This window comes from Prosopis cineraria, unplaced genomic scaffold, assembly GCF_029017545.1.
Source record: "Prosopis cineraria cultivar Desert tree isolate PC_DT_omini unplaced genomic scaffold, ASM2901754v1 PC3, whole genome shotgun sequence".
Taxonomy (NCBI): Eukaryota; Viridiplantae; Streptophyta; class Magnoliopsida; order Fabales; family Fabaceae; genus Prosopis; species Prosopis cineraria.
In genome coordinates, this window is record NW_026555334.1 from 3,199,828 (window position 1) to 3,226,613 (window position 26,786).

The window sequence follows — 26,786 nt, forward strand, 5'->3', positions numbered from 1 at the left end:
TTTGGTGTATATTTCATTTGGATTAATAGATCCTGCGGTAGTACTGTTTATTGTGCTTTTGTTTTAGGGAGAATTACACGGCAAGTTCTACTCCTAGGCTCATTGACAATTAAGTTTAAGAGAATGATAACATTATGTTCTTAAGCTTACTTGTCAATGGATTTATGAGTAATTAATTGTTTTGAATGGAACCTTAGTAATTCTCTCTTTGTTTTATGAATAGCGTAGTCACTCTGAGTGTCTTTTGATATATAGGCCATTCTTAGTCTCCACAGCATCCCAAAATTTCAACTTGGCAAATATTTTTCTGCCAGATCAGACCATATCCGGCTTACGGACCTCTGCACAAAATTTTTTAGGGTTTAAGGGTCAATTTTACCTCTTAAACTAAGCATCCTAAATTTAATTATATGTTAATTTTATCCCTCAACGTTAAATATTCTTTCCTTGGTTACCTTGTTGACTTGATATCTGTTCGTAGGCCTCATAATATATTTGTTAAATATTTTATTATAAAATATTTGAGTTTGAGTGCCATTAATCTCTTGGGGTTAAAGTTAAGAAGTAAAAATTATTCTTAACTTAATATTTTATAATAAAAATTAAAAGTTGCGATGTGGGATTTACTAATGATGAAGAAAATGGTTAGATGACGAAAGAGGGAATTTTCAATAGACATATAATTGATTTTTAGTTGAGTTTCCGATGCTTATTAACTTTTTGAGTGATGTTTAAAGATAAAAATGACCTTTAATCTTATTTTATACTATCACATTGATATTAGATATGGCACTATAAACTGAAAAAGAGGATAATCTTAAAATTTTGGTATATATGTACTTTATGTAATAGTACTTTCAAAATGAGATTAAGAGAAAAGAGATTTCAATTATAGGACATGGGCCACATTTATATTAATGCATCGTTTTCTTCCAACATCATGATTGAAGGAGTGTATGGATGGTCCAATAAGGATTTTTAATGATTCATTTAATCGTCTTAGTTTTGCAAATATATAATGGTTTCATATTAAATGTTTTATAACTGTCTAATATAAGATTAAAATAACCATTCGGTATGAGTTTTTTTTTTTTTTTGTAGTGGTGGTAGAAGATTTATTTGTGTTTATTGACACGGTCTATTTACAATTTGTGAAATGTATTATATTAATCATTTTTGTGCAAAAATAATGGATACCCTGTAATCTTTTTAGCTTACAATGTCAATGTAAAATATGAAAGATCCAATAATCTATGCTTATTTATAAACTGTAAATAATTTAACTTATTTTTTAAAACTTAATGCATTAATGTATGAGAGACCCACATAATATTATAACATGAATTTTTTATAAAAAAAACCTGTATCAAAAATAAAATCGGGAATGATACAGCTCATTTATTAGAGACTTTTCATAAATCGTGATTTTTCATTAAAATAAAAGGAAGCACGTTTAGCCCATATTCATACCAAAAAGGGAAGCACGTTTAGCATTCCGTGTGGGCTTGGACGGAGAGCATATAGAGACAACTTCTTGGTGAGCGACTGAAAGAAGGCCTTAAAGAGGTGGTGGGGCCCACCCATCTAAAAAAAGCAGCGACTAAAATGTAGTGCGGTATAAATCAATCAATTAGAGAAAATGGCAAATATGGACCATATAAGTATGCTAATAGCAATGAAGACCATGATTTTTAAAATTTTGGGAAAGAACCAAGGTCTTTTTAGAAAGTTGGGAGGACAAAAATGCTCATTTTAAAGCTCTGCTTTTGACAACTAACCAACTATTGTAGTCAAGATTTGAGCCTTGTCTTTATCTCCTTGATTTTTAATAGCTTCATAAATAAATTTAATAGAAAAATTATTATTCGAGAAAAGTCTCCAATAGAGAGAATAATCATCACCATGAAGATTGAGAAATTGGACAATGGAGATTAGTTTGACCACATCAGCATATAAATAATTGCTTATTTGGTCTATCTTTTGTCTGCCAATAATAGAGATCAAAAGTTTCAAATTGTAGCATGCAAAATATCCTTAGCATTAGGATATGCATACTTGACAAGAGGTAGAAGTAGAGGTGACATTCTTTCATACTAGAAAGATATTTGATCCTTGTTACCAACTTTCTAACCTACATGTGTCATAAAGTTGTCCTAGACTTTACAAATACTAACATAAATATAAGAAGATGAACTTGGTTTGTAAACCACTAGAATAGTCAACCTATCATATTTGTATTTATCATGTAGGATCTAAACTCAAAGACTTTTAGGTTTTGTGACAATGCCTTTATAGAGTTTCATAAGCAAGCAATATTTTGATTTTTAAGATTCTTGAAGTCAAGACTACCATAACTATATGCTGAACCCCAAAACAAGTGTCTAGAGCTTTTATCCAATTCAGCAGGCACATTGTCATGTAGAAGCATAGTTTACATGATGTAACTAAGAGTAAAAAAAAACACATTTGCCAATAATATATTTTTTATAATATTTTGAGGCAGCAACTTCCTGCTTGACAGACATGAGTTCGTTTTTTTCTAGCAAAATAGTGAAAGTTAATTTGAAGGCCCTTTCATGTAGGAGCATGAGATATTTGCTAAGATTTTCAATGATGGGAATTCCTAATTTGCAAGGCTCTATTAAGATGGTTGTCATGACAATCTTTTCAAGTTTTATGCGTAAGAGTGAATTCTTTTTAAAAATGTTCGTCTCAACAAACTTTTATATATATTGAGATAGTTATTGTAATAATCTTCCGTAAGTGATAATTTAGAGGCCATCATCAATGAAATCCTTTGAGAATTTGTCAAAAGCCTTTTCAATATTCACTTTGAAAGCTTTGAAGTCTTTCTCCCCATTTTGATCCGCCCAACTTCTTAAAAATTCATTCAAAGACTTTGGTCCTTTTTTAATATTTCAAAAATTCATGGTCTTTAATCATAATAAATGCCTTATGTGATCTTTCATTGTCGTTTTCCTAATCAACTACCGATCACTCCACATGGATGTGCTTGATACATGTGCTATTGCTAACATCATCAATACTTATCTATTTCCGTATGGGTTTGTATGTTTTCTCCATCTCCCTCGGACCCAAATCTTTCCAAGATTTTCATTTCGCTTTCAACCCTCTCATCTAGCAAATTGCTAGTTCTTTCTTTTTTCTTTTTCTTTTTTCCCTCCCAAAAGTAATTTATGTTACATTTACTTTTTAGAAAATTGCTTAAATCATATTTACTTTATATATATATAAATTGGGTAATTAAGTAATTTATATCCATATATAATATTAAAACTCTGACAAATCTTACTTTTAAAATTAAGGCAAAAATATTGTGATTTATTATCTAAACTTGGTGCGATGGACATGACTTATATTAATTTAAAATTAAAATTAGAAAGAATATTGAATATTGAAGATTGAAGAATTATAGTAAAATAACATTATAATAGTGTTTATAAGTAGTGATGTTTGATGTAGCCAAAAACATGCTCACGATCTTTTTTATATGCTCTTTCCATTTAAAAATGTAAGGTATTTTTAACTGAAACTTATCCCCAATAAAGTAGTTAATTACTTTTCAACTAACCTTATTTTTTCATATTTATCCCTATTAAATACCCTATAATAAATATAAAGTCATTATCAATAGGACACTTTTAAAAAAATAATGATTACACCTTAAAAGATTAAAAATGCGTTATATTTTTGAACATTTAACTTTTTAAAAAATATCTTACATTTTTTAATGGAGGGAATATATAATAGATAGATAGATAGATAGTAAAAAAAAAATAAAAAATCTTATACATGGACATATAGATAGAGTACATTAAGAATAGTAGTACTAAATGTAATACATAAATGGGAAAAAACTATAGTATGTTTGTTCACAAACAGGCAGGTATACTGAATCTCAAGCCAAGTGCATTAATTGTAAACAACTTCAATAACTAAGTTATACTTAAAGAAAATGTGTATAACTATACGTTAGTACTTTTCTTTCTTTCTTTCTTAAATATTTTTTAAAACTTATTATGCCTAGCTATAAACCTTTCACCCAATCTTGTATAACAACAACAACAAGTATTTTAAATATATTACACATCACACAATAATAAAAAAATATTTTATTAGCTTATATTATAGATACTCCTTCCAATTCTATATATGAGTAACATTTCATGAGGAATTTATGATTTTATTATAAATTACTTACAAAAAAAAGTGAATGATTAATTATTTTCTCCTAATTTTATTTTTTTTAACAATTTTCAGTAAGTAGAAAAGAAAAGGTTACTTGAGAGAAAAATATTTTTTAAAGATGATGCATTTAATATGGGTAAATTAATTTTTTTAAGACAAGTTTAATAATTTAACTACCTTTTATTAATTTTAATTATATAGTTAAAATAACTTATAAATAGGATAAAAAAATTTTGGCCCATAACAAATAAGAGATTGCATAAAAGTTTCTGGACTTGGCATTTTACCAAACAATTTATTTATTTTGGTCCCCCCGCTAATAATATATCTAGTTGGTGATCATTAAAAATAGTACCAGCAAGCAAATATTGGCAACACGTTTTCTTTGGCCATTTCATGTTAGTCGTTTATAATTACATACTATCTCTAGATCACAAAATATCTCTAACTACTTTATTAGAATTAAGAAGATAGGGTTACATCATTAACTTTATCTGAAAAATAATAAATTTTTAATTTTATTCATATTTAAAAGAAAGAATTTTAAATTTACATTACATTCTTTCTCATAATTAATGTGTTTAAATATATATAATATTAACAAATGTAATTAGTATTCCACCAACTGTTTTATATTGAAGACTCACTTTTTTTTTTTGGAAAGATACCTTGATGAGGATTTGAGGGATTTATATTCGATGATTACCTTAAATTTACTAACTCAATAGGTTTCATGATTATAATTGAATTTCATTAATACTTGAAAATATTAATATACATTTCCTTTTAAAAATTCAAAATAATTACAATGATCAAAATACTCTTCACATATATTATCCCTTCAAAAATTTGAAATTTGAAATTTTCAAAATATTATATGATAAAACTTTTTATAACTATTTGATTAAATTGAATAATTGTTATGTAAAATGCTTATTGTGTGGGCAAAGTTAATTCAGATTTGAGGGAGTAAACGGTATGTGATGCCAACCACACCTTTAAGGATATTGTTGGGCAAGTTAGATCTTTTTTCTCTATAAAAGCTCAAATTGAGTTAAATCATGTTCTTAGAGATGATAATCTAATTAGACTACCTTACACTTTAAAAATTAATTTTTACGTTTTTAATTATTATCTACGTCCTAATTTAAGTATGAAAATGATAAAAGATGATAGGCTTTTTTGGTTTTGTTTTCGTTCCTTGATGTATTTTGCTTCCATTGATTACTATTTGCATTTCAGTTTCGATTCCAAAAAAAAAAATTTTTTTTTTTTGAGGGAGAAATGCACAACCACGTGGCCTTATCTGAGTGTAACTTGTTCACACTTGTCATTCACTCACATTCTTGACTCTCCTATGATATCCGGGTCGTACATAACGTATCTAAACTCGCGGCTTTGATGAATAGTCAATTAAACGATGTCGGTCAACCCCCCCTCTCTCTGTTTTTTGTTTTTTGAAATTAGAGCCTCCCCCTCTCACTAGACATATAAAGAAGACAAACCGAATTTTCCCCCGTCTCTCTCTCTCTCTCTGAGCCAGGCAAGCCACCTGCCTCAGATTATTCTTCACAGCGTGAGACCGAACTTTCACGTAGACACATTTCATTTCGTTCATCAACCTTCGATGAAAACAATGCTGCCATCTTTATTCTTTGTTTTTCTCTGTTGCTATAAATCCAACCCTTCTCTCATTTCCTAATTTTCGTTCTTCAATCCTAAACCCCACCATTCTGAGTTTTTCTCTTCGATTTATCTCCCATGGCTCCCATCAATCTGAAGCAAGCCCCAAACGCCGCTGCCACTTCTCAAGCAATAGCATCGTCTCAGGATGCTAGAGTCCTTGTGCGCGAAACGCTGCGTATAAGTGCTAATTTGGCATCACCGCCTACTGTTGCTGCTACTCCCGCCACCTCTGAAGTCGCGTCGTTGGTTGAACCGGAGTGTCGAAGGAGAATTATTGGGGGTGTTGCTGTTGGTGGTGAGGAATTTGTCGGTTCGAGCTTCAGATTGATCTGCTGCGAGGAAATGGGTGGCCGTAGATGGAAGTATGTGGCGGAGAGCGATGGCTCGGGAGGCTTTAAACGGAATTCCTTTCGCGCACTTAGCTTGTATACTCCTCAAGCGCCACTTGATGTGAGTAACTTCTCCGTCAATTTTATAATAATTACTCGTTTTTATATTCGTGTGGTTTTATGTCTTGCTCTCTGGTTGCAAGTATAATACGTATATGTTGGACGCTTTTCAGTCCTTCTTCAAAATATTTGTTAGAGAAAAAGAAAAATTGATCCGTTCTGTTGTTGGATACTGAGGTGTTGAATTATTGCCAATACAGATTGTTTTGATTTACATAATTTAGTTAGTTAAGTTGGAGAGTGACATTCTTCTTTCCCCTTAGTGGACATCCGATAAAATTGGAAGATACGGAGTTAGCATTGTGCTGTGAACAAGGATGGCACGCACAGATCGTGGATGACATTTCACTGGGCGTTGTGCATTTAATTGAGTTCCTTTAATATTTCTAGATTTAGAGATTCTATGATTTATTAGCTGCCTCAACGTTATACGATTGGGATAAGTTTATAGGAATAAATTCGAAACAGTATATGCAAAAATCTGGGTAATATCATTACTTGCAAATAATCAATCTTATAATCAGGCCAAAAAAAAAAAAAATCTCTATAGGTTTTATATTTTAATCTGTGCTCATATCTGGAATCAGTAAGCTTTTGATCGATTCATATTCTTTATTATTAATGTCACTAGAATGAAATCCATAGATTTGACTTATCGAATGCCAGCTGAAGGGACACCATTGTTATTTTATTTAAGTAGACCAGTTCTGGTGCGGCATTGCACGGGAAAAAAGAGAAAAGGACATATATTTGTGAAGTTAGACACATGATAAATGTACAGTAAATTTATAGTTATATTATAATGATATGTAACTGCAATGAATATGATAAACTCTCCCTTACAGTATGCTTATTAAAATAAAGGGTTATAATGTTGGCTACTTGCTGTTTACTCCCCTGACATTCACCTAAGATGTACTGACATGATAATACAATATCAAAAACAGAAGTAACAAATAATTTTCGATGCTTTGTATGATTGAATAAAGAAATATTGCCGGATCTGGAGATGAAAATGCCTTATGCTGAAATCCAAAAAGGTAGGGAGCCTTGAATTCTTTTGTGGAAGCAAGTTCTTACTTCTTACATGTTTTTGCATGCAGGAGTTAACGTCATTTGTTAGATCCTAAGTTCTTACTTCTTACATGTTTTTGCATGCAGGAGTTAATGTCATTTGTTAGATCCTATGTTGTTCCAGAAGGTTTCCCTGATAGTGTTACTCCTTCATATGTGCCATACATGACATGGAGAGCTCTGAAGGTATTTACTTTCATAATGTCTGCCATACAGAAAATAAGCTGTATTAGAAATTCTTTTGTTAACTAATATTTGCAGTTTTGCATCAATACAATGTGGGCAAAATTTTTATCAGTATCAGATTGAGATTGGATTATTGCTATTTTGATGAATATATTGATTTTAATGCTAACAAAAAAACCCTTTTCCTTGCAGCACTTTTTCGGTGGAGCAATTGGTGTGTTAACAACTCAAACACTCTTAAGTTCAGTAGGAGTCTCTCAAAACAGAGCTACTCCTGGGGCTGTAGCTATCAACTGGATTCTCAAGGTAGGATAATATCCACTTAGCTTAACCCTGTAATTGCTTCCCCCCTGAAATAACTTCAATGATTGGAAAAAGATATGGTCTGAAAGTGACCAGATTTACCATCTATGTAAGCACAAATACAGATACACATATGAGATGACAAGATATGTTACATGAGATATGACAATTTCTAAAATTTTAGGCTATGCGTGTGTATGTATTACTTCATAATTCTGTATGTGCAGTCAACAGATCAATTCTTTCTCAATTACAATACACTTCATAAATGTATTACTTTAAACAATCTAAATTTTGATATCAGGAAAATGAGAAAGCAAAAAATTGAGCCAACCTATACTCTTATGAACCTCTCTGGGGCAATACACGTGCACAAAATACACCTTTAAAATTTAGGACCAATAATTTTTTTTTTTTTTTTGCTGAATTTCAGTCTACTGAGCTCATTGAAAATTCATTAATTTTTTAAATAATAATTTTATTGCCTTTTTCTTGAAAAAAGACAAATGAACCCTCTAAATTAAAGTATGGACAGATGCTGGACCATGAAGTTCTGAAATCCATGTGAAATTCTAAATTCAATGGTCTTGTCTTTCCATGACAATGGCCCTTTTTGTACCACTTCCGTACATTTTGACAACTTGAGGTGTTTCAGTGCATTCCAGTACTGTTTTGTAATGCTCGTTTTTTTTTTTTTTGGGAAACATTTTGAAATGCATTGGACAAAAAGGGAAAAACAAGAAAAGGGATTATGTGTATGGTATGTGTATTTGTATCAGCTATATGTCTGATATGGCTATGGTACCTAAAATGGCATATGGTGCACCCTACTTTACCATCTCTTTGTTCGCTTATGTGGGCCCAAATATGCCAAGTGTGCTTTATTGTTTTAAGCTTGCGAAAGATAGACTTGTTTTTCATACAATTGCTGACATTCGAGTGAATATGATTATGTTTGATAATTATAGGATGGTGCTGGTCGTATTGGAAAGATGATTTATGCTCGGCAAGGAAAGAAGTTTGATTATGACCTTAAACAGGTTTAAATCAGTTACTTCTGGTTAATTTAATTATAATCTTCTCTGCAATCTGCTCTCTGAAAGTTATTTGTGTTGCAGTTGCGATTTACCGGTGATCTTCTGTTGGAGTTAGGTGCTGGGGTGGAATTGGCAACTGCAGCAGTGCCACATCTATTTCTTCCTTTGGCATGTGCTGCTAACTTAGTAAAGGTTTGATGACCTCCTTACCGTGAGTGATCATGATTTACTACTATGCCAGTTTTGCAGGCTTATTTGTTAATTTTTGCTTTAGAATGTTGCTGCTGTAACATCAACATCAACTCGGACACCAATTTATAAAGCCTTTGCTCAAGGAGAAAACATAGGTGATGTCACTGCTAAAGGAGAATGTGTTAGCAATATTGCAGACCTGGTATGCTTACAAGCTTCTACATTAGCTGTCATCATTTGTTGGGAAATTATGTTGCGTTAATTACTGGCATAAATTTGGAAGCTTAACAATTTTTTTTTTTTTTTCCAATTGCACTTTGCATGTTTAAGGTAAGTATTGATTAGAACCCACTTAACTGTGGTGGCTGTTTCAAAATAAATAAATGAAAGATCTGCCATTGTCAAAATCCACTTCGACTCAGAAGCCGAAGCCCCCCCCCAAAAAAAAAAAAAAAAAAGAGAAGCCAAGCCTTAAATGGAGGACAAAACTCAGGCTAACTATATTGATGAGACATAATTGTAATCAGTTTGTTTTATTATGTTTTTTTTTTTTTTGGGATGTTGAACTCCTGACCCCTTGGTCATAAGTGGTAGGTGCTCACGATAGTAAAATAGAATAAGAGAAATAAATCTATTAGGAGGGTATGAAACAAGAATCTCGTTCTATACTCCTCTTAATAGCCACGCTTAGGAGAATTTTCAAAGGGTTTGAAAGACTGTTTCATTAATTCTGATATGCTAGCTTCTAAGTTGCTAGTCATATTTATAAAGCTAAATATAATAAAATATTAAATAAAATCTAGATAACTGGATAACTAGATAGATTCTCCTAAAATTCAAAATACTAAAAAATCCAAATATCTAAAATGCTGAATCAAATCTAAACAACTAAATAAAATCTAGGGAAATCTGAATAAAAACTAAATAGAGGAAAATACCAAATAAAATATTAAATAAAAGACTGAATCAAATCATCTATCTTAATTATCTTAATTTATCCTATTTTATCTTTTGATGCTTCCTTCTTGAATAAGTCTTTATAGGCACATTATCTGGAATCTTATCATTACCCTGCCCTTGAAAACTCAACTTGTCCTCAAGTTGAAAAGAGGGGAATTGGACACGCAGGAGGTCGTAGTCCTCCTAACTTGCTTCCTCCATAGGTCGCCCATGCCATTCCACCAATAGCTCCAGCGAATGATGACGTGTCCAATGATGATCTAAGACTTGATGGGGCCTCACATGTAACTCAAAATCAGCTGATAGTGGTAAAGAAGCTGGTGTAGTTGGCGCCGCCATCCCATATGTTGGGCGTAAGAGAGATACATGAAAAATAGGATGAATACGAGCATCTGCAGGAAGTTCCAACTCATAGGCCACCTTTCCAATCCTTCGAATAATCTTGTAAGGACCAAAAAAGCGAGGTGATAATTTTTCAAACTTCCTCTTGGTCAGTGATTGTTGGCGAAAGGGTTGTACTCGTAGCCACACTACATCACCCATGGCATACTTAACTTCTCTCCGACGTTTGTCAGCATAAGCCTTCATCCGGTCCTGAACCTTGCGTAAATCGTCCTTCAAGAGTTTGAGCATTGCATCTCTAGTTTCTAGTTGATCTTCCAATTCAGTGATAGTGGTTTCACCCTTGACATAAGGACACAAGGGCGGAGGATCTCTTCCATATACTAGCTTAAAAGGAGACTGTTTGGTTGATGTATGATGACCTGTGTTATAGGAATATTCAGCCCAGCAAAGAAACTTGTGCCATGACTTAGGTTGCTCATGTGCAAAACATCGAAGATAGGCTTCAAGACAGCGGTTAACCACCCCTGTCTGACCATCAGTTTGGGGATGGTAGGCAGTACTCATTTTTAATTTGGTCTGGCTTAATCTGAATAATTCTTGCCAAAAAGAGCTCATGAAGATAGGGTCCCTATCAGATACTATTGAGCGAGGCACCCATGTAACCTGACAATTTCCTCACAAAAGATGGTGGCCACTTTTTAGGCGGTATATGGACGCGCAAGAGCAAGAAAATGGGCATACTTACTCAAACGATCAACTACTACCAAGATGACCTCAAAACCTCCTGACTTAGGGAGACTAGTGATAAAATCCAGTGAGATATCCTCCCAAATTTGAGAGGGTATAGGTAAAGGTTGCAAAAGTCCTGCTGGTGCTAGAGTCTGATACTTATTTTGCTGACAAGTGGCACAATGCCTCACATATGCCTTTACATCGGCCTTCATAGTAGGCCAATAAAAGTTCTCTGATAGTCGCTTGAATGTTTTAAGAAAACCATCGTGTCCCCCAACTGCAGTCGAGTGGGCTTCTGCTAGTAACTTCGGTCGTAGTTGGGATGAGTAGGGAATGACTATTTTGTGGTCATAAAAGAGTTTTTGATCAACCAAGTGAAATCCAGGGCGAGACGACGGATCTTTCTGTATGTCCTGCATTATTTCCTTAGTGAAGGGATCTAATGCTAATTCAGAGGTGAGATCATGAAGCTCTGTAGCGAAAGGGACTGCCAACTGAAAAAAATCTGCATGCTGGGGTTGTCGTGATAATGCATCAGCTCCCTTATTTTCTGCTCCTGCCTTGTGTGTAATAGTAAAATTAAATGGTAAAAGCTTGATGATTAGCCTTTGTTGGGTGTTGGTGGTGACGCGTTGTTGTAGCAAATATTGCAGACTAGCATGATCTGTTCTGACAAAAAAATGCCTCCCAAGGAGGTAATGGCGCCATTTTTGTACTGCAAGAACTAACGCTAGGAGTTCTCGATCATAAGTGGATTTGAAGCGATTAGAGAATGAAAATCCTTTACTGAAGTAAGCAATGGGATGGTTGTTTTGTAGGAGTATAGCTCCAATACCTTCTGTGGATGCATTGCATTCAACTACAAATTCCTCCTCAAAGTTTGGTAACTGTAAGACTAGTGCTGTCATCAATGCAAGTTTAAGGTGATTAAAAGCCTGCTAAGCTAGTTCAGACCATAAGAAGGCATCTTTCTTAGTCAACTCAGTGAGTAGTCGTGCAATAATATCAAAATTCTTCACAAAACGTCTGTAATATCCTGCAAGGCCTAAGAATCCACGTAACTCCTTTACATTCTTCGGGACAGGCCATTCTCGTACTACCTCTACTTTTCCAGCCTCAACTTCAACCCCTTGGGCAGAAATGTTGTGTCCTAAAAAGGGAACTCTCGGTCGACCAATGAAGCATTTTTTTAAAGTTTACACAGAATACATTTTCCTGTAAAGTCTGGAATACGGTGTGTAGATGCTCTTGGTGTTGTTGAAGAGATGAACTGTAGATCAAGATGTCATCAAAAAAGACCAGTACAAATTTTCGTAAATAAGGATGAAATAAATCGTTCATGATTGCTTGAAAGGTGGCTGGTGCATTAGTTAAGCCGAAAGGCATGACTGTGAACTCATAGTGCCCGGAGTGAGTTCAAAACGCTGTTTTGTAAATATCATCAGGTGACATCCGAATTGGGTGGTATCTCGATCGTAGATCCAGTTTGGAGAAATAAGTTGCCCCGTGTAACTCATCTAATAACTCATCAATGTTGGGGATTGGGTACTTGTCTGGGATGGTGATACTATTCAATTTTCAGTAATCTACGCAGAAGCGTCATGACTCGTCTTTCTTTGCAACTAGTAAGACTGGGCTGGCAAATGGACTGGAACTGGGTCGAATAAATCCCTTTTGTAGTAATTCTTCGACTTGTTTCTCAATCTCAGTTTTTTGATAACGAGGATATCGATAGGGTCGTAAATTGGGTGGGTTGGCTCCTGGTTGTAGGGTAATGGTATGGGAGTGATTTCGGAATGGTGGCAAATTTATGGGTTCTTCAAAGACGGCAGGAAAGGTGGCAAATAAAGGTTTTGGTTTGAAATATTGGGAAGGTTTAGGATCAGCGGAAGCTTGCATTGAATTAAATTGAGCACCTTTAGCAGCATTAGGAACCCCTTGTAACTTATACCTCTTGCCGTTCACCCAGAAAATCATGAAGAGTTGATTCCAATTGGCTTGCACTGTATTGAGAGATGCTAGCCACTTAATACCAAGAACTAGATCAGCACCTCTTAAAGTGAAGGGGAAAAAATCTTCTTTAATTGTTAACCCCGTCAATTCTACTTCAATATTTTTGCAGACTCGGTTGCATCGCACAATACTACTATCGCCTATTTGGACCCCAAAAGTAGAAATAGCTTGGGTAGGTAGATGAAGCTCCTGAACCAATGCATCAGAAATAAAATTATGGGTGGATCCACTATCCACCAATAATAACACCTGTCTAGAGCCTAATCTGCTACTTAATTTCATTACTGAGCCAGAATTATTTCCCAGGGTGGCATTTAGTGAAATTTCGGCTCCCTTAGGTTCTATTTCTTCAAGCGCGACGTCATCAAGAGGAGGAAAAATCTCCTCTCCTTCCTCGGTGATCTCCATTAGAGAGAAGGAACCCCTACATCGATGCCCAGGCCGGAACTACTCCCCACAGCGGAAGCACAGTCCTTTATCTCTCCTTCTCTGATGTTCGATCTCGCTTGGAGGAAGCTTAGAAGGATGCATATTTGCTGGAGTGAGGGAGGCCGAGGGTGACGCAGTATGCGTCGGGGTCCTGTACGTGTTCGGGCTTGTGTTCGCTGGTGAGAATCCAGCTGACCTCCTCGGTGGTTGATTCGAGTCATGTGCAGTGGCTGAAGACCCATAATAAGGTCGGGTCGGGTTTTGACCCGGATTCAGTTTGGGTCCGTTCGAAGTCATCTTCCCTTCGAATTCCAGAGCAAGGCTGAGCGCACGATATACACTCCTGGGCTTGTGAATTCGAACGTCTGACCGGAGCTCCTCCTTTAGCCCACTGAGAAACACGCCGAGAAGGCAGTGTTCAGGCCAGTTTTTTACTCTGGCGACGCGCCTTGCAAATTCCTGTCGATATTCTTGTACAGAGCCGTCTTGCTTGATTCTGCACAAATATTCGTCCGGGTTCTAGTATTCAGGTGGTCCGTAGTTCTCCTGCAATGCCTTCACTAACTCATCCCAATATAGTAAGGTGCGTTCTGAATTTAACCAAGAGAACAAATCCAAAGCATCTCCTTCTAATGACATAGATGCTATATCCACCTTTGATTCTTCTGGGGTATGATAATACTGAAAATATTTTTCAGCTTTAAGAATCCATCCCCGAGGATCACCCCCGCTGAATTTGGGAAAATCAATTTTGGGTTGAGGGGGACGTGACCCCCTCTTGTAATAATCGAATTCTTCTTCACTTTCCTCATCCCAGTTACGACGTCTGTATTGGCTTTCTGGAGTCCTTCTACTTCTTTGTGTTGCTGATGCTTCTAAGGCTTCTATCTTTTCTTGTAATATGTCGAGTTTCTCTAATTTGGAGGAGATAAGAGCCAGATCGTGCGCAAGCAAGTTAGGATTTTCTGAGGCGATGTTGGATGGGTTATCGGTAGGGTTGGTCTCTTGATCAGCACGTGTAGTGACCATGGCTCTGATGCCAAATTGGTAGGTGCTCACGATAGTAAAATAGAATAAGAGAAATAAATCTATTAGGAGGGTATGAAACAAGAATCTCGTTCTATACTCCTCTTAATAACCACGCTTAGGAGAATCTCCAAAGGGTTTGAAAGACTGTTTCATTAATTCTGATATGCTAGATTCTAAGTTGCTAGTCATATTTATAAAGCTAAATATAATAAAATATTAAATAAAATCTAGATAACTGGATAACTAGATAGATTCTCCTAAAATCCAAAATACTAAAAAATCCAAATATCTAAAATGTTGAATCAAATCTAAACAACTAAATAAAATCTAGGGAAATCTGAATAAAAACTAAATAGAGGAAAATACCAAATAAAATATTAAATAAAAGACTGAATCAAATCATCTATCTTAATTATCTTAATTTATCCTATTTTATCTTTTGATGCTTCCTTCTTGAATAAGTCTTTATAGGCACGTTATCTAGAATCTTATCATTACCCCGCCCTTGAAAACTCAACTTGTCCTCAAGTTGAAAAGAGGGGAATTGGACACGCAGGAGGTCGTAGTCCTCCTAACTTGCTTCCTCCATAGGTCGCCCATGCCATTCCACGTTATCTGGAATCTTATCAATAAGGCTCTAATACCATGTGGAAACTATTTTTCACTGTCCATAGTGTTCTTCCCTGTACATTTATTAGGTTAAGTTGAAAATTTGTCAGAAGGCATGCCTGTCTACCATTAAATCAGTTAAGCATTTTTTTAATCGATTTATAATCAGGTAATATTTGACTTCGTGCATGCTAAGATCAAATTAAACTTAACATGGCTGTACTAGGCATCTTTATGTATGAATAATTTGTTCCTTTTAAATTCTATTTGCAATTCAGGCATCTCTTAAGATGGGCAAACTTGTTATGTCGTGTAAAATTCACATAATGAAAATTGTGGTCTTCTGTTCAAGCAACCTAAGAATCGACAGGAACTTACTGGATGAAATGAATGAGAACCTTTATAATTAATAATAAATTTTTAGTTCTGACTCTTAAGATTTGTCTAATTTTGTTCATCTGCATAACTTGAAAAAAAATTAAAGCCACACTAGCACTAATAACTTGGAAAAAATTGTTAGTGCCTGTTCTATGTTAGTGTGAGGTGTGAGGAATATAGGGGCCAAATTAACTTATTATAAGCAAACTTAATTTCTGGTTTGGTGGATAAAAATAATATACTGTCACAGAAAGTTTTTAAGAACTCATAACATTTGGTAAATTTCTGCTTAATACTATTTCATATGTTTTTTTGTTTTTTAATTGGAACATCTTGTTCATTCTGAATTCATCTTATGCTTTTGTGATTTGATCTAGGCTATTCTTTTACACGCATGTCTGGTTGTGTTTGTGCATGCAAATAAACATCCTATGAATTCAGACCTTATGTAGCTATTACATTGACGGCATATTAGGAAGAAACAAATGAGGAATAAGGATATTGGTTTAAAGTAATGTCTTAGGAAAGCTGATATATTAAGGTTTTCTAGGTTTAAATTATATTTCTTGAAAGTTGAAATGTAGAAAAGGATGGGTTGAAGAGCTAGAGCACATGTAAGTTGTAGCATAGGTCTTGAGAATCAAATTGGTGATAGCTTAGGGTTGTGAACAACGCTGGTGATTGTGGGAGGCTGGTGAGTAATTGGACAAGTTCAAGAAAGAATTGAAATTTGAAAGGAATAGTAGCCCAAGAGATCTGTATTGACTATTGAGTGCTTATTCTGTTAATGGATATTTATTTAATGCAATTTTTAAAGAAGAAATTGTTGATTGAAAAATGGTAGAAATTGACATGACAAAGGAGAAATTTGATAATTCATATTAACAGAGAGTGGTAAATTCTTAAATAGAACTGTCTGAATCCTACAAGAATTAGGACTATTTAGTGTGAGAATCTCAAAACCCCAATCTATTATTCTGATAAAACTGATATAGCTTATATAAGTGAGTCGATAGCATGGAAAATGCTAACTAACTCGAAAAGAAAAAAGCAGAAATGAAGGAGGGAAAATCAAAGCATGATAACAGAAAATATAATCCCATGAAATCAGGGATAGAAAATGTGTAAATTAAAAAACAGAAGACAAATAAATGAAGACAGATTGGGTGACCAGCATTGAGATTTTCTGTCCCTATTAAACTTACACAGAAAAAACTCAGATGACCAAACCTTCTTAGTAATAACATTAATCTCAATTCTGACTACAAATCTACAGCCCATAATAAGGGACTGCAAAAATTATAAATTTGAACCTGGGGATCAAAAACATGAACTGAGCTAAAGTAGCAGCTTACTTGGTCTGTAATTTCTGATTTAAATGAAGCATATGAAATATTGCAAATATCCCTAATATTGTTATAAAAAATGATACTGTGATGATCTTATTTGTAAGGTTATGCTTTATTTTATGCTAGTGATTCTTATGTTCTGTAAGATTCTTATTTTATGTAACTTCACATCTGAAGTCACCACTTCTGATAAAATTAAGCTGAGTCTCCTTTTCCTTGTTCTTTTGTATTTACAGATGGGAACTGGACTTGGCATATTAATGAGCAAAAAAAATCCATCTCTAGTATCCACATTTGCCTTCCTTTCTTGTGGATATGTGCTAAGCTCTTATAGAGAGGTTTGATTTTTCTAAAGATGATTCTTTCTTATGTCTTGTTCTTTCAATCTGGTATCTGTTTTCTTATGCTTATTGCATTAATAGGTAAAATCTGTGGTCTTGCACACACTGAACAGGGCAAGATTTAGTGTGGCAGTAGAGTCCTTCCTCAGGACAGGTATCATAAGACCACCTTTGATGCATGACCATCTCAAACTCACCCGTCCCTTCCCCAACCTACACAAACAGAAGCAGTTTTCTCTGTTATATTATAGCATCATATCCTTTATCTGTATATTAATTGAGCTGTTACATTTCAGGGCGAGTACCTACTTTGCATGAGGGTAATATGAATGAGAACATATTCAGTTTTCCATGGAAAGAGAGGCCTGTTGTCCTTGGTACACAAATGGACTGAAAGATTGATATTTACTAATTACGGTCTCTTATGCTCGAAAGCAATTATTCTAATTATTGTTTTTTAAATTTTTGCAGGATCCAGATTCAAGGATGCCTTCCAAGATCCTAGTGCATATGTTGCCATAAAGCCTCTGTTTGAAGTATGTCCTTATTGAGTGGATGCAAGTTTGAGCCTTCTGTTACAAGTCTATATATTGACTTATTATTAGTAATCATCATGCATCTATAATTTCTTTTAACCAACAGGAAGAGAGGTATCTTGTGACATATAACCCCTCAAAGAGTAAAGTGTATGCACTACTTAAGGGTCAGGCGAAGTCAGATGACATTCTAAAAGCAGCATTTCATGTGAGACATTACTCTCTAGCATATTTGTCAGAATAGTTTGGGAATTTTTTTCTCACTAAGAAGGTCTTGAATTTAAATCACCTCATTTTGCAGGCTCATGTCCTTTTACATTTTATAAATTCATCAAATTCAAGTAAAATTTCTTCTTGGAAGCAGAGGGCGGATCCTAATTCAAATGAGATGCTCAACATTCCTTACCTCAAAGCTTGTATTGCTGAGTCATGCAAGATGGTGTCAAATTCTTATGGGCAATTTAAGAATAAAGCTGAGGAGCAGGTTAGTGGAGACTATTTTTCATCCATGTTTAAACATCATATCTTGTTTTCTGCTTCAAAAGCTTAGGAGCTTGCCTTTGATTATTCTAGCTTTGTAATTACTGGCTGCTATTGAGGTCTTGAACTCCGCCTATGTTTATAGCCGGTCCCAAGCCCGGGTAAAGGAGGAGGGTTGTGTTAGGCCATCAACAGCCAATGTAAAAATTTGTTGAATCTATCATGAATATGGACAATAGACGTTATAATGTTAATGCTAGGTCGTTGCCCGTAAGTAACGCGCTGCATGGCTCGAGTACAGTGATAAGTGAGTTAGAGCCGCTGCATCGGCGCCCGGATGTAGTGTTAAATGAGCAAGGGCTACCGCGTCATTCTGGACGCACGCGGCTAAAGAAGTTAGTCCATAAGAGCAAAATTAGATTTGGTACTTGGAATGTTGGGACATTAAATTGTAAATCTGTAGAGGTTGTAGGGGTTATGATTCAAAGGAAAATCAATATCCTTTGCTTGCAAGAAACAAAATGGCGTGGAGAAGAAGCTAAGGATATTCAAGGTTTCAAACTTTGGTATACAGGAAAAGTAAGTGCACGCAATGGAGTAGGCATCATTATAGATAAGGAGTGGAAGAAGAACGTTGTAGAAGTTAGCAGAATTGGAGACAGAATTATTTCTTTAAAAATGATAATTGGACGTGAGACTGTTAATATTGTTAGCGCTTATGCGCCGCAAGTCGGGACAGAAGCCAGTCTTAAGGAATTATTTTGGGAGGATCTGGAGGGGTTGATTCGACACATACCACAGAGTGAAAAGATTTTTATTGGAGGAGACTTTAATGGGCATGTCGGGAGGGAAGCTGGTCAGTATGCGAGGGTGCATGGTGGTTTTGGTTTTGGAGAGCTAAACAATGAAGGGCAAACTCTTCTTGATTTCTCATTGGCGTATGATTTTAAGATTGCCAACACTTGTTTCAAGAAGAGAGATGAGCATCTCATCACCTACAAAAGTGGAGCCTCAAGGTCGCAGATTGATTTTCTTTTGGTTAGGAACACAGATAGAAAACTTTGTAAAAATTGTAAGGTGATCCCTGGAGATGCTGTAACGACACAACATAGGGTCCTAGTCCTTGATGTGTGTATTATGAGTAAAATCCAAAAACGTCGACAAGTAGTAACACCAAGGATTAGGTGGTGGCAATTAAAAGGTGAGAAGCAAGATATTTTCAAGCGAAATCTTTTGGATAAAGGAATTTGGGATTCTCAGGGAAGTGCTAACATCATATGGGAGGATATGGCTAAAAAGATACGGGAGGTTGCAAAAGTAGTTTTGGGAGAATCGAAAGGTCCTGGTCCGAGAGATAAGGAGTCTTGGTGGTGGAATAATAGTGTACAGGACAAAATCAAGTATAAGAAGAACTGTTTTAAAGCCATACATTTGTGTAACAATGAGGAAAATTGGGAGAGGTACCGTATGGCTAAGAAGGAAACTAAGAGAGCTGTGGGTGAAGCTCGTTCTAAAGCTTTTGAAGAATTTTATAAGAACCTTGAGACGAAGGAAGGAGAGCAAAATATTTATAAGATTGCCAAGAGTAGGGAAAGAAAATCAAGAGATCTAGAACAGGTAAGGTGTATTAAGGATGAAGAGGGAAGAATTTTAGTTACAGATGATGAAATTAAAAATAGATGGGAGACTTATTTTTCTAAACTTTTCAATGATGGAGAGGATTCATCTAGTAACTTGGAGGATTTAGTAACTGGTGAAGGAGAACAAAATTTGTCATTCTATCGAAAAATACGTGATAAGGAGGTAAAGGAAGCTCTTAAGAAAATGGCAAATGGTAGAGCTAACGGACCTGATTGTATATCTATCGAAGCGTGGAAATGTTTAGGTGAAGAAGGGGTGAGATGGTTAACTAAGTTATTTAATGTGATTTTACGGTCCAAGAAAATGCCTGATGAGTGGAGGAGAAGTACATTAATTCCTATTTATAAAAATAAAGGAGATATTCAGAATTGTACTAACTATAGAGGGATTAAACTCATGAGCCACACAATGAAATTGTGGGAGAAAGTAATTGAGCACAGGTTGAGATTGGAGACAAGTATTTCTGAGAATCAATTTGGTTTTATGCCAGGTAGATCAACTACAGAGGCGATTTATCTACTAAGGGGATTAATGGAAAAGTATCGTTGTAAAAATAAAGATCTACACATGGTTTTTATTGATTTGGAAAAAGTTTATGACCGTATACCAAGAGAAGTGCTTTGGAAAGCGTTGGAAAAAAAGGGAGTACGGATTGCTTATATTAAAGCCATACAAGATATGTATGAGGGGGTAAAAACTAGTATAAGAACGCCTAGTGGTCAAACAAAGGATTTTCCTATAAAGATTGGGCTACATCAGGGATCATCTCTGAGTCCTTATTTGTTCAACTTGATTTTAAATGTTTTGACGGAACATATTCAAGAGGAAATCCCGAAATGTATGCTCTTCGCGGATGATATAGTTCTTATAGCAGAGACAAGAGAAGAGGTTAATTGCAAACTTGAGTTATGGAGGAGGACATTGGAGTCGAAAGGTTTTCGTCTGAGTAGAAGTAAGACGGAATATTTATATTGTAAATTTGATAAAGGACTATTCGAAAATAATTTGGAAGTGAAATTGGGAGATCAAATTATACCTCAAGTGGAAAAGTTTAGATATTTGGGAGCCATTATCCAAAATGATGGCGAAATCAGTGGAGATATTTCACATAGAATTCAAGCTGGGTGGTTTAATTGGAGAAAAGCTAAAGGAGTTATTTGTGACCGTAAGGTGCCTAATAAACTTAAAGGAAAGTTTTATCGTACTGCTATCAGACCGGCAATGTTATATAGTAGTGAATGCTGGGCTCTAACGGGACAGCAAGAGCATAAAGTTAGAGTAGCAGAGATGAGAATGTTACGATGGATGTGCGGACATACACGTAAAGATAAAATTCGAAATGAGCACATACGTGAAAAAGTGAGGGTGGCACCTATTGAGGAAAAAATGGTAGAAAATCGGTTGAGATGGTTTGGGCATGTACAAAGAAGACCAAGGGAGGCACCAGTGAAAAGAGTGGAACATATAACTTTGAGTCCGATTAAGAGAGGTAGAGGAAGGCCTAAGAGAACACTCTTGGAAGTTGTTGAACGTGATCTCTTAATTAATAATATTTCTAAAAGCTTAATAAATGATAGAGCACAATGGCGTCTTGCAATCCATGTAGCCGACCCCACCTAGTGGGATAAAGGCTTGTTGTTGTTGTTGTATTGAGGTCTTGAATTGGTGGGTTTGTGGCTGACACTGTTTTTGTGTTCGATTTTCCTGGTTAGTAAGAGATGATTTTTCTTTCTATGATTGTTGGTAGAGGGATTTGGACGGTTAAGGGACAAGTAACAATTAAAGATCTAGTGTTTTTCCTCTATTAAAAATTAGTTTGAACTTCTTGCCCCTGGTTTGTTGCGTTATGACCAGGGAAGCTCTATGACACCGATGGCATTGATTTAGGTGATTCGAATGGTATGAATGTATGATAGGGTTTAATGATTTTTATTATATTCATTTATCTCCACTTTTTGAGTGGGTGAATGTGAAGTAAATAAGATGGTATGGCTGTCATAAGTGTAGATGGCTTTTCATGTAGTTGCAATGAAGGATTTTATAATATAAATTACATCTCAGTTGACTTCGACATCCTTTTGAATCTCACCACGTTGACATGTGGTTGGCTCAATGTTTAGGATGTACAGCCACCACCTTATATTATTTCTTCATATTAGAAGTAATTATGGTATGAATACTTAGGATACATTCCCATGGTCACTATTAAGGTCTTATTCTTTTTGTGGATATTTACTTAATGCAATTGCCAAATTACATGTATAACCTATTCTCTTGCAGGGTTGGGCTATGTCAGAATCGCTTCTTAATCCCGGTCAAGCCAGGCTGTGTTAACTGATTAAATAGGCGACGTCTGATTTCATCACCTGATGCTGTTGTGTTTTGACTGGGGATCTACTGGGAGAAATTCTTCATGGATTCAGATGATAGAAAGCTTGATTGTGAATTCAGTCATTTATAGACATGTGAGCTTGTTTGCCGTGGAGTTCTCTTGTAATATGCTTACTTGTCTATCCATGATTAGTTTGATCTACCAATTTATTATTAGAAGTCTATTTAAGAATTTCTACCCAAGGTTCTTGGACTGCTATGGATGACATGAAATTGGCCGACCAATGAACCAACCAAAAAAAGTTCAAATCCCCCATTGTTGGGAACAGAGATTGCAATGCTTAAGAGGAATCATGGAAACCTTGAGCCTCAGAAAACCTGAGTGTATTCTCCACTGGATATTTATATGAATGGAGACCTATTATAGTGTTTAGCTATAGGATTCTATTTTAGAAATAAAAAAGGAATTTAGTTATAGGAATGAGTTGCGAGCATATCACCGTGTATATTGTGTGTATTTTCTGAATGTTATTTAACGTCAATAAAATCCCTAATGTTCTAAAAAGTCATGGTTTCATTGGGGACTGCTAGTTTTACATAAGTTTTTTGTTTTCACTGTTGTAGCCTGTTTCTCTTTAGTCACTTTAGTCGTAATAACTTGATATGCTTGTAGAGAACCATGAAAATCAATGGCAATGCAAATTTTCAATTTGGGATCTTGTGGTTCCAAACTTTCTTATTGTTCTATAGAGTGTGTACTTCGAACTGTATAATCATTGTATTTCTTTTTGCTATCATTTTTATTTTCTCTGCATCTGTTTTATGAAAAATCAACTACTTCAATGAGATGCTGTTGCTCATAATTACATATGTTGAGGACGTAAAATGGCAACAGACAAATAAAAAGTAAAGGGATGTTCAAAAAGAGGAAGAGTGATGTTACTCAAAGATGTGTTTGTAGAATCGGAGAAGTTTTTATAGCATAATGTCAATGAAACCGAAATTCTGTACGGAGTATCGGACTTCAATAGAATTTCCAAATCTTCAGTGTTGAATATAATGGAGCTCTTTTGTCCAATTGTAAAGCCCTTCTTTGATTGAAGCCTGTCATCAAGTGAAGGCTTTGCATTTTGATATGCATTTTACTGAACAATAATAAAAATATATTTTTAATTTTGATTTGATATTTTAAATTAATTATTCATTAACATTTTGGCATGAGAAGTGGATTAAACTAAATTATGTGATTTTAGATATGTATGTATGCATTTACATGTTCATGTATAGTAACAAAAAGAAACAGCAACAATCACTATCATCATCATAATATATTTTTTAATTCAATGATAGATCTCCTAAATTTTAGCTCTATGATTTTCAGAATAATAATAATTTTTATGATTATTTAACTTATATGTGAAGTCCTGCAGAGAAGTGGACAGTGTTGGATCTTCAACTCTGGTTGTAGGCCCAAATTGAAGGTTAAAACACATTTTTTGGGCCTCTTTTGGTTTCGGCTCTTTCTCTCCCCCCACTGTGCGCGTAGGGCCGTAGCCTTCTACAAACCATTGAGGGTTAAAAAGTCTTTACAGTCCCCTCCTAAGGACCTATTTGTAATTTTTCCAATAATATATTTAGATGTTTTTTTTGGGTAATGACCATCTATTTTATTTGTTGGTTCCCAATATCATCAAGTTTTTTCGCAAAAATATCGAGAAAACATGTTCAAAATTCAACCTTCCAACTTCTTGAATTTATGGTTAAGTAGTAGACAATTCATTATCAAAACATGCTTATTCAGAAAACAGAATATATTCTTAAATAAAAACAAATGACACCAAACAAAATTGATGTATAATAAAATGACCCTTCCGTCCAATTATTTCGAATAATCAATCGACAGCTTGACTATATATATATATATATATAGCAACTAGTCTAGAATTCCCTTGACTACTTTGCTTTACGAAGCCAGACTCACAATTTTTCTCATCTGTACGCACAATAATGTCCAATCCACCGGTTATTGTATTAAACAAATAAATCAAGTGCATTTTTGTCAGATTTAATCTCTGTTTTCTTGAATTTTTCAATTACAGATTATCAGCAACATACTCCCGCCAAACTAATATAAAGCAAGTTATAGAAGCATTTGTTAGTCCAAAATATAAGATATTTGGTAGTTTTTATAATTTTTTTTTTCAATTCTACCTCTACTTCATGAATTACTCCTTCCAATCCCTATTATATATGACACTTTCTATAATAATTCTTTGGTTCTTAATATAAGGTACATGAAAAAATATTTATTACTATTTTCTAATTTTACCTTTGTTATAAATTTATTTTTTTGGCTCTTTACATACTATGTATCTCTTTCTTCTTTTTTTCCTAGTAGAGGTAGACTTGCAATTTTTTTTCATTTTATAACACATTTAATGAGTTAACTGTTATTCATTGACTTCACTAAAATAGTTGAAAGCACTTTATAATCGAGATTAATAGGAATATACTTATTGAAAAGACGATCATGCAGTGAAATTTCAACCATCATTATTAATTGTCATTAAACACTTATATAAAATATTTAATAAAGATATAATTAAAAATACAAAAAAAAGTTGGGAAAGATAAAAGTTTTACTAAACTTTTTTAAGAACAGTACAAGTTGTTATTGTACCAATATCCTATATCATGATTCAAAAGAAGTATACAAGTAACCAACCAACCAACCAGACATATATATGTTAAAATTTTGTAGATGTGTAGCGTTGAGTTTGAACTAGATGTTTTGTGGTTGACAAAACTTTCATTTCAGTCTGTGGCGTTTTCACCATCAGTTACTTCAGATACCTATAATCTGACTGAAACCTCTACACACACACACACACACGCATATATAAATCTGCAAGTTGTGGTTGGCAGAGAGAATCAATGGGTTAGAGAGATAAATTTGTATGATACGATATTGAATGAATGAATGATGGCACTCCAAATAACTATAAATGATGTATATCGTGCAGCTGTTGCTGTGTGATATCAGATACACTGATGCAGTCAACTTCTTTGTTTTCTTGCTTTCTTTTACTTACCATGCATATGAGAGAGAGAGAGAGAGAGAGTAGTAACGTTGTTGTTATTATTATTATTATTATAGAGAATTGATATATATATATATATATATATATGTATTATAAATCCATAGAGGGAAATTGAAAAGTGTCTGCAAAATGGTACGTTTGAAGTCACGCTTATATATACATTTGTGGGGAGGTTTTCTTACACGCCACATCTGCACTACACTGTCTATTGTTTCTTCAATCACTCAGCTTTAACCAAATGATTGCTTATGTTCCACAAACATCAAGAGAGAGATCCGGGGGAGCCATTGAATTTGATTTTTTAAAAAAACAATTTTTGATTAAAAAAACTATGTTACTCTACACGCTACCCAATATAGTATCAGATAGAGAAAGAAGGACTACAACTAGTAATTAAAAAGTAGATTATGAATGTATATGAAGTTTGAGATGTGTTTAAGGCAAATAGCTTAATCTATGTACTGTGAATTGGTTCGAGAATAATACAAAGAATTGACTTATAGCAAATTGATCATTTGCCTAAGATTATTTTGTTTTGGGGTTATAATAGTCAAATTGTTTATACCTTTTTTGAACTCCTTCGTTACTTTAGTCTAATTGTGTGTGTGTATATATATATATATATATATTGATTCTATTGGGAAACATGGGTATTACTACCTCCTGTCTAGACTAATTTAAACCCCTATTTTGTAGGATTGTTATTATCATCGGTGGCCTTACAAGTATTTCGAAATGCCTTTGGCATCTTTATTTAATATAACTGTATATTTGAAGACTTAAATTCAAAATTCTAAGTTAAGATGATTTAACTCTCTGTATTAGTTGAATGAAACGTCCCTCAGTTAGTCTAATTATAATTTTGATGGTTCTCTTCATGATAAATATTGATTCTTTATTGGTTGTTGAATATATTTTGGAAGGGTGGGAGAAAAAGGACCAATTTAACGATAAATTTTTTCATGAACCAAGAGTATTATCTCATCCATACTCTATCTAATAAAATTACACCATTTCAATTAAGTAAAATCTTATGTGTATTGTTTTTAATGACTTTATTTTTGAAATGAAATGTCTCTTTGATTTAATTTCTTGTATTTTTTTTCTACTATCATCAATGACAAAATAAATTTATATTTACAGTTATCTGACATGACATATTTTATTTACTGGCTAGTATACAAATGATGTGATATACCTGTGCATACAAGAATTTATGACTGTTAAACAAATTAATTGGAGAAAAGGACCTAACGTGCAGAATATGGGAGATAAAATGCAGTTTGTGGAAGAAAAATTGCAGATTTTGGATCAGGTCCTTTCCCCCCAATTAATTTGCTTGTTTGATCCTTTATCATAATATTTTCCCAATATTT

General features: G+C 34.4%; 1 protein-coding gene across 4 annotated transcripts; it reads left to right on the forward strand.

Annotated features, from left to right (window-relative positions):
* Window positions 1–5,712: 5,712 nt before the first annotated feature.
* Window positions 5,713–23,054, forward strand: LOC129305916 (protein root UVB sensitive 6-like). 4 transcript variants are annotated; one of them, XM_054946124.1, is made up of 13 exons: window positions 5,718–6,345; window positions 7,506–7,604; window positions 7,797–7,910; window positions 8,876–8,947; window positions 9,026–9,136; window positions 9,219–9,338; window positions 17,217–17,318; window positions 17,403–17,475; window positions 17,618–17,698; window positions 17,793–17,857; window positions 17,964–18,065; window positions 18,222–18,341; window positions 22,259–23,054. In XM_054946124.1, the coding sequence occupies exons 1-13, from the start codon at window positions 5,971–5,973 to the stop codon at window positions 22,310–22,312; spliced, it is 1,488 nt and encodes a 495-aa protein (XP_054802099.1). In that variant the 5' UTR covers window positions 5,718–5,970; the 3' UTR covers window positions 22,313–23,054. The 4 variants fall into 4 exon arrangements, with proteins under 4 accessions (XP_054802098.1, XP_054802096.1, XP_054802099.1 ...); XM_054946122.1 differs by having other exon boundaries at window positions 5,719–6,345; window positions 18,159–18,341; XM_054946123.1 differs by lacking the exon at window positions 22,259–23,054 and having other exon boundaries at window positions 5,713–6,345; window positions 18,222–18,422.
* The last annotated feature ends 3,732 nt before the right edge of the window (window positions 23,055–26,786 follow it).

Bases quoted from the DNA above. Each gene is read 5' to 3' on its own strand.
- LOC129305916 (XM_054946121.1), top strand. From the start codon at position 5,971: ATGGCTCCCATCAATCTGAAGCAAGCCCCAAACGCCGCTGCCACTTCT. The intron at 7,605-7,796 runs GTATTTACTTTC...TTTTCCTTGCAG, and splicing joins TGACATGGAGAGCTCTGAAG to CACTTTTTCGGTGGAGCAAT. The intron at 8,948-9,025 runs GTTTAAATCAGT...TTTGTGTTGCAG, and splicing joins TTGATTATGACCTTAAACAG to TTGCGATTTACCGGTGATCT.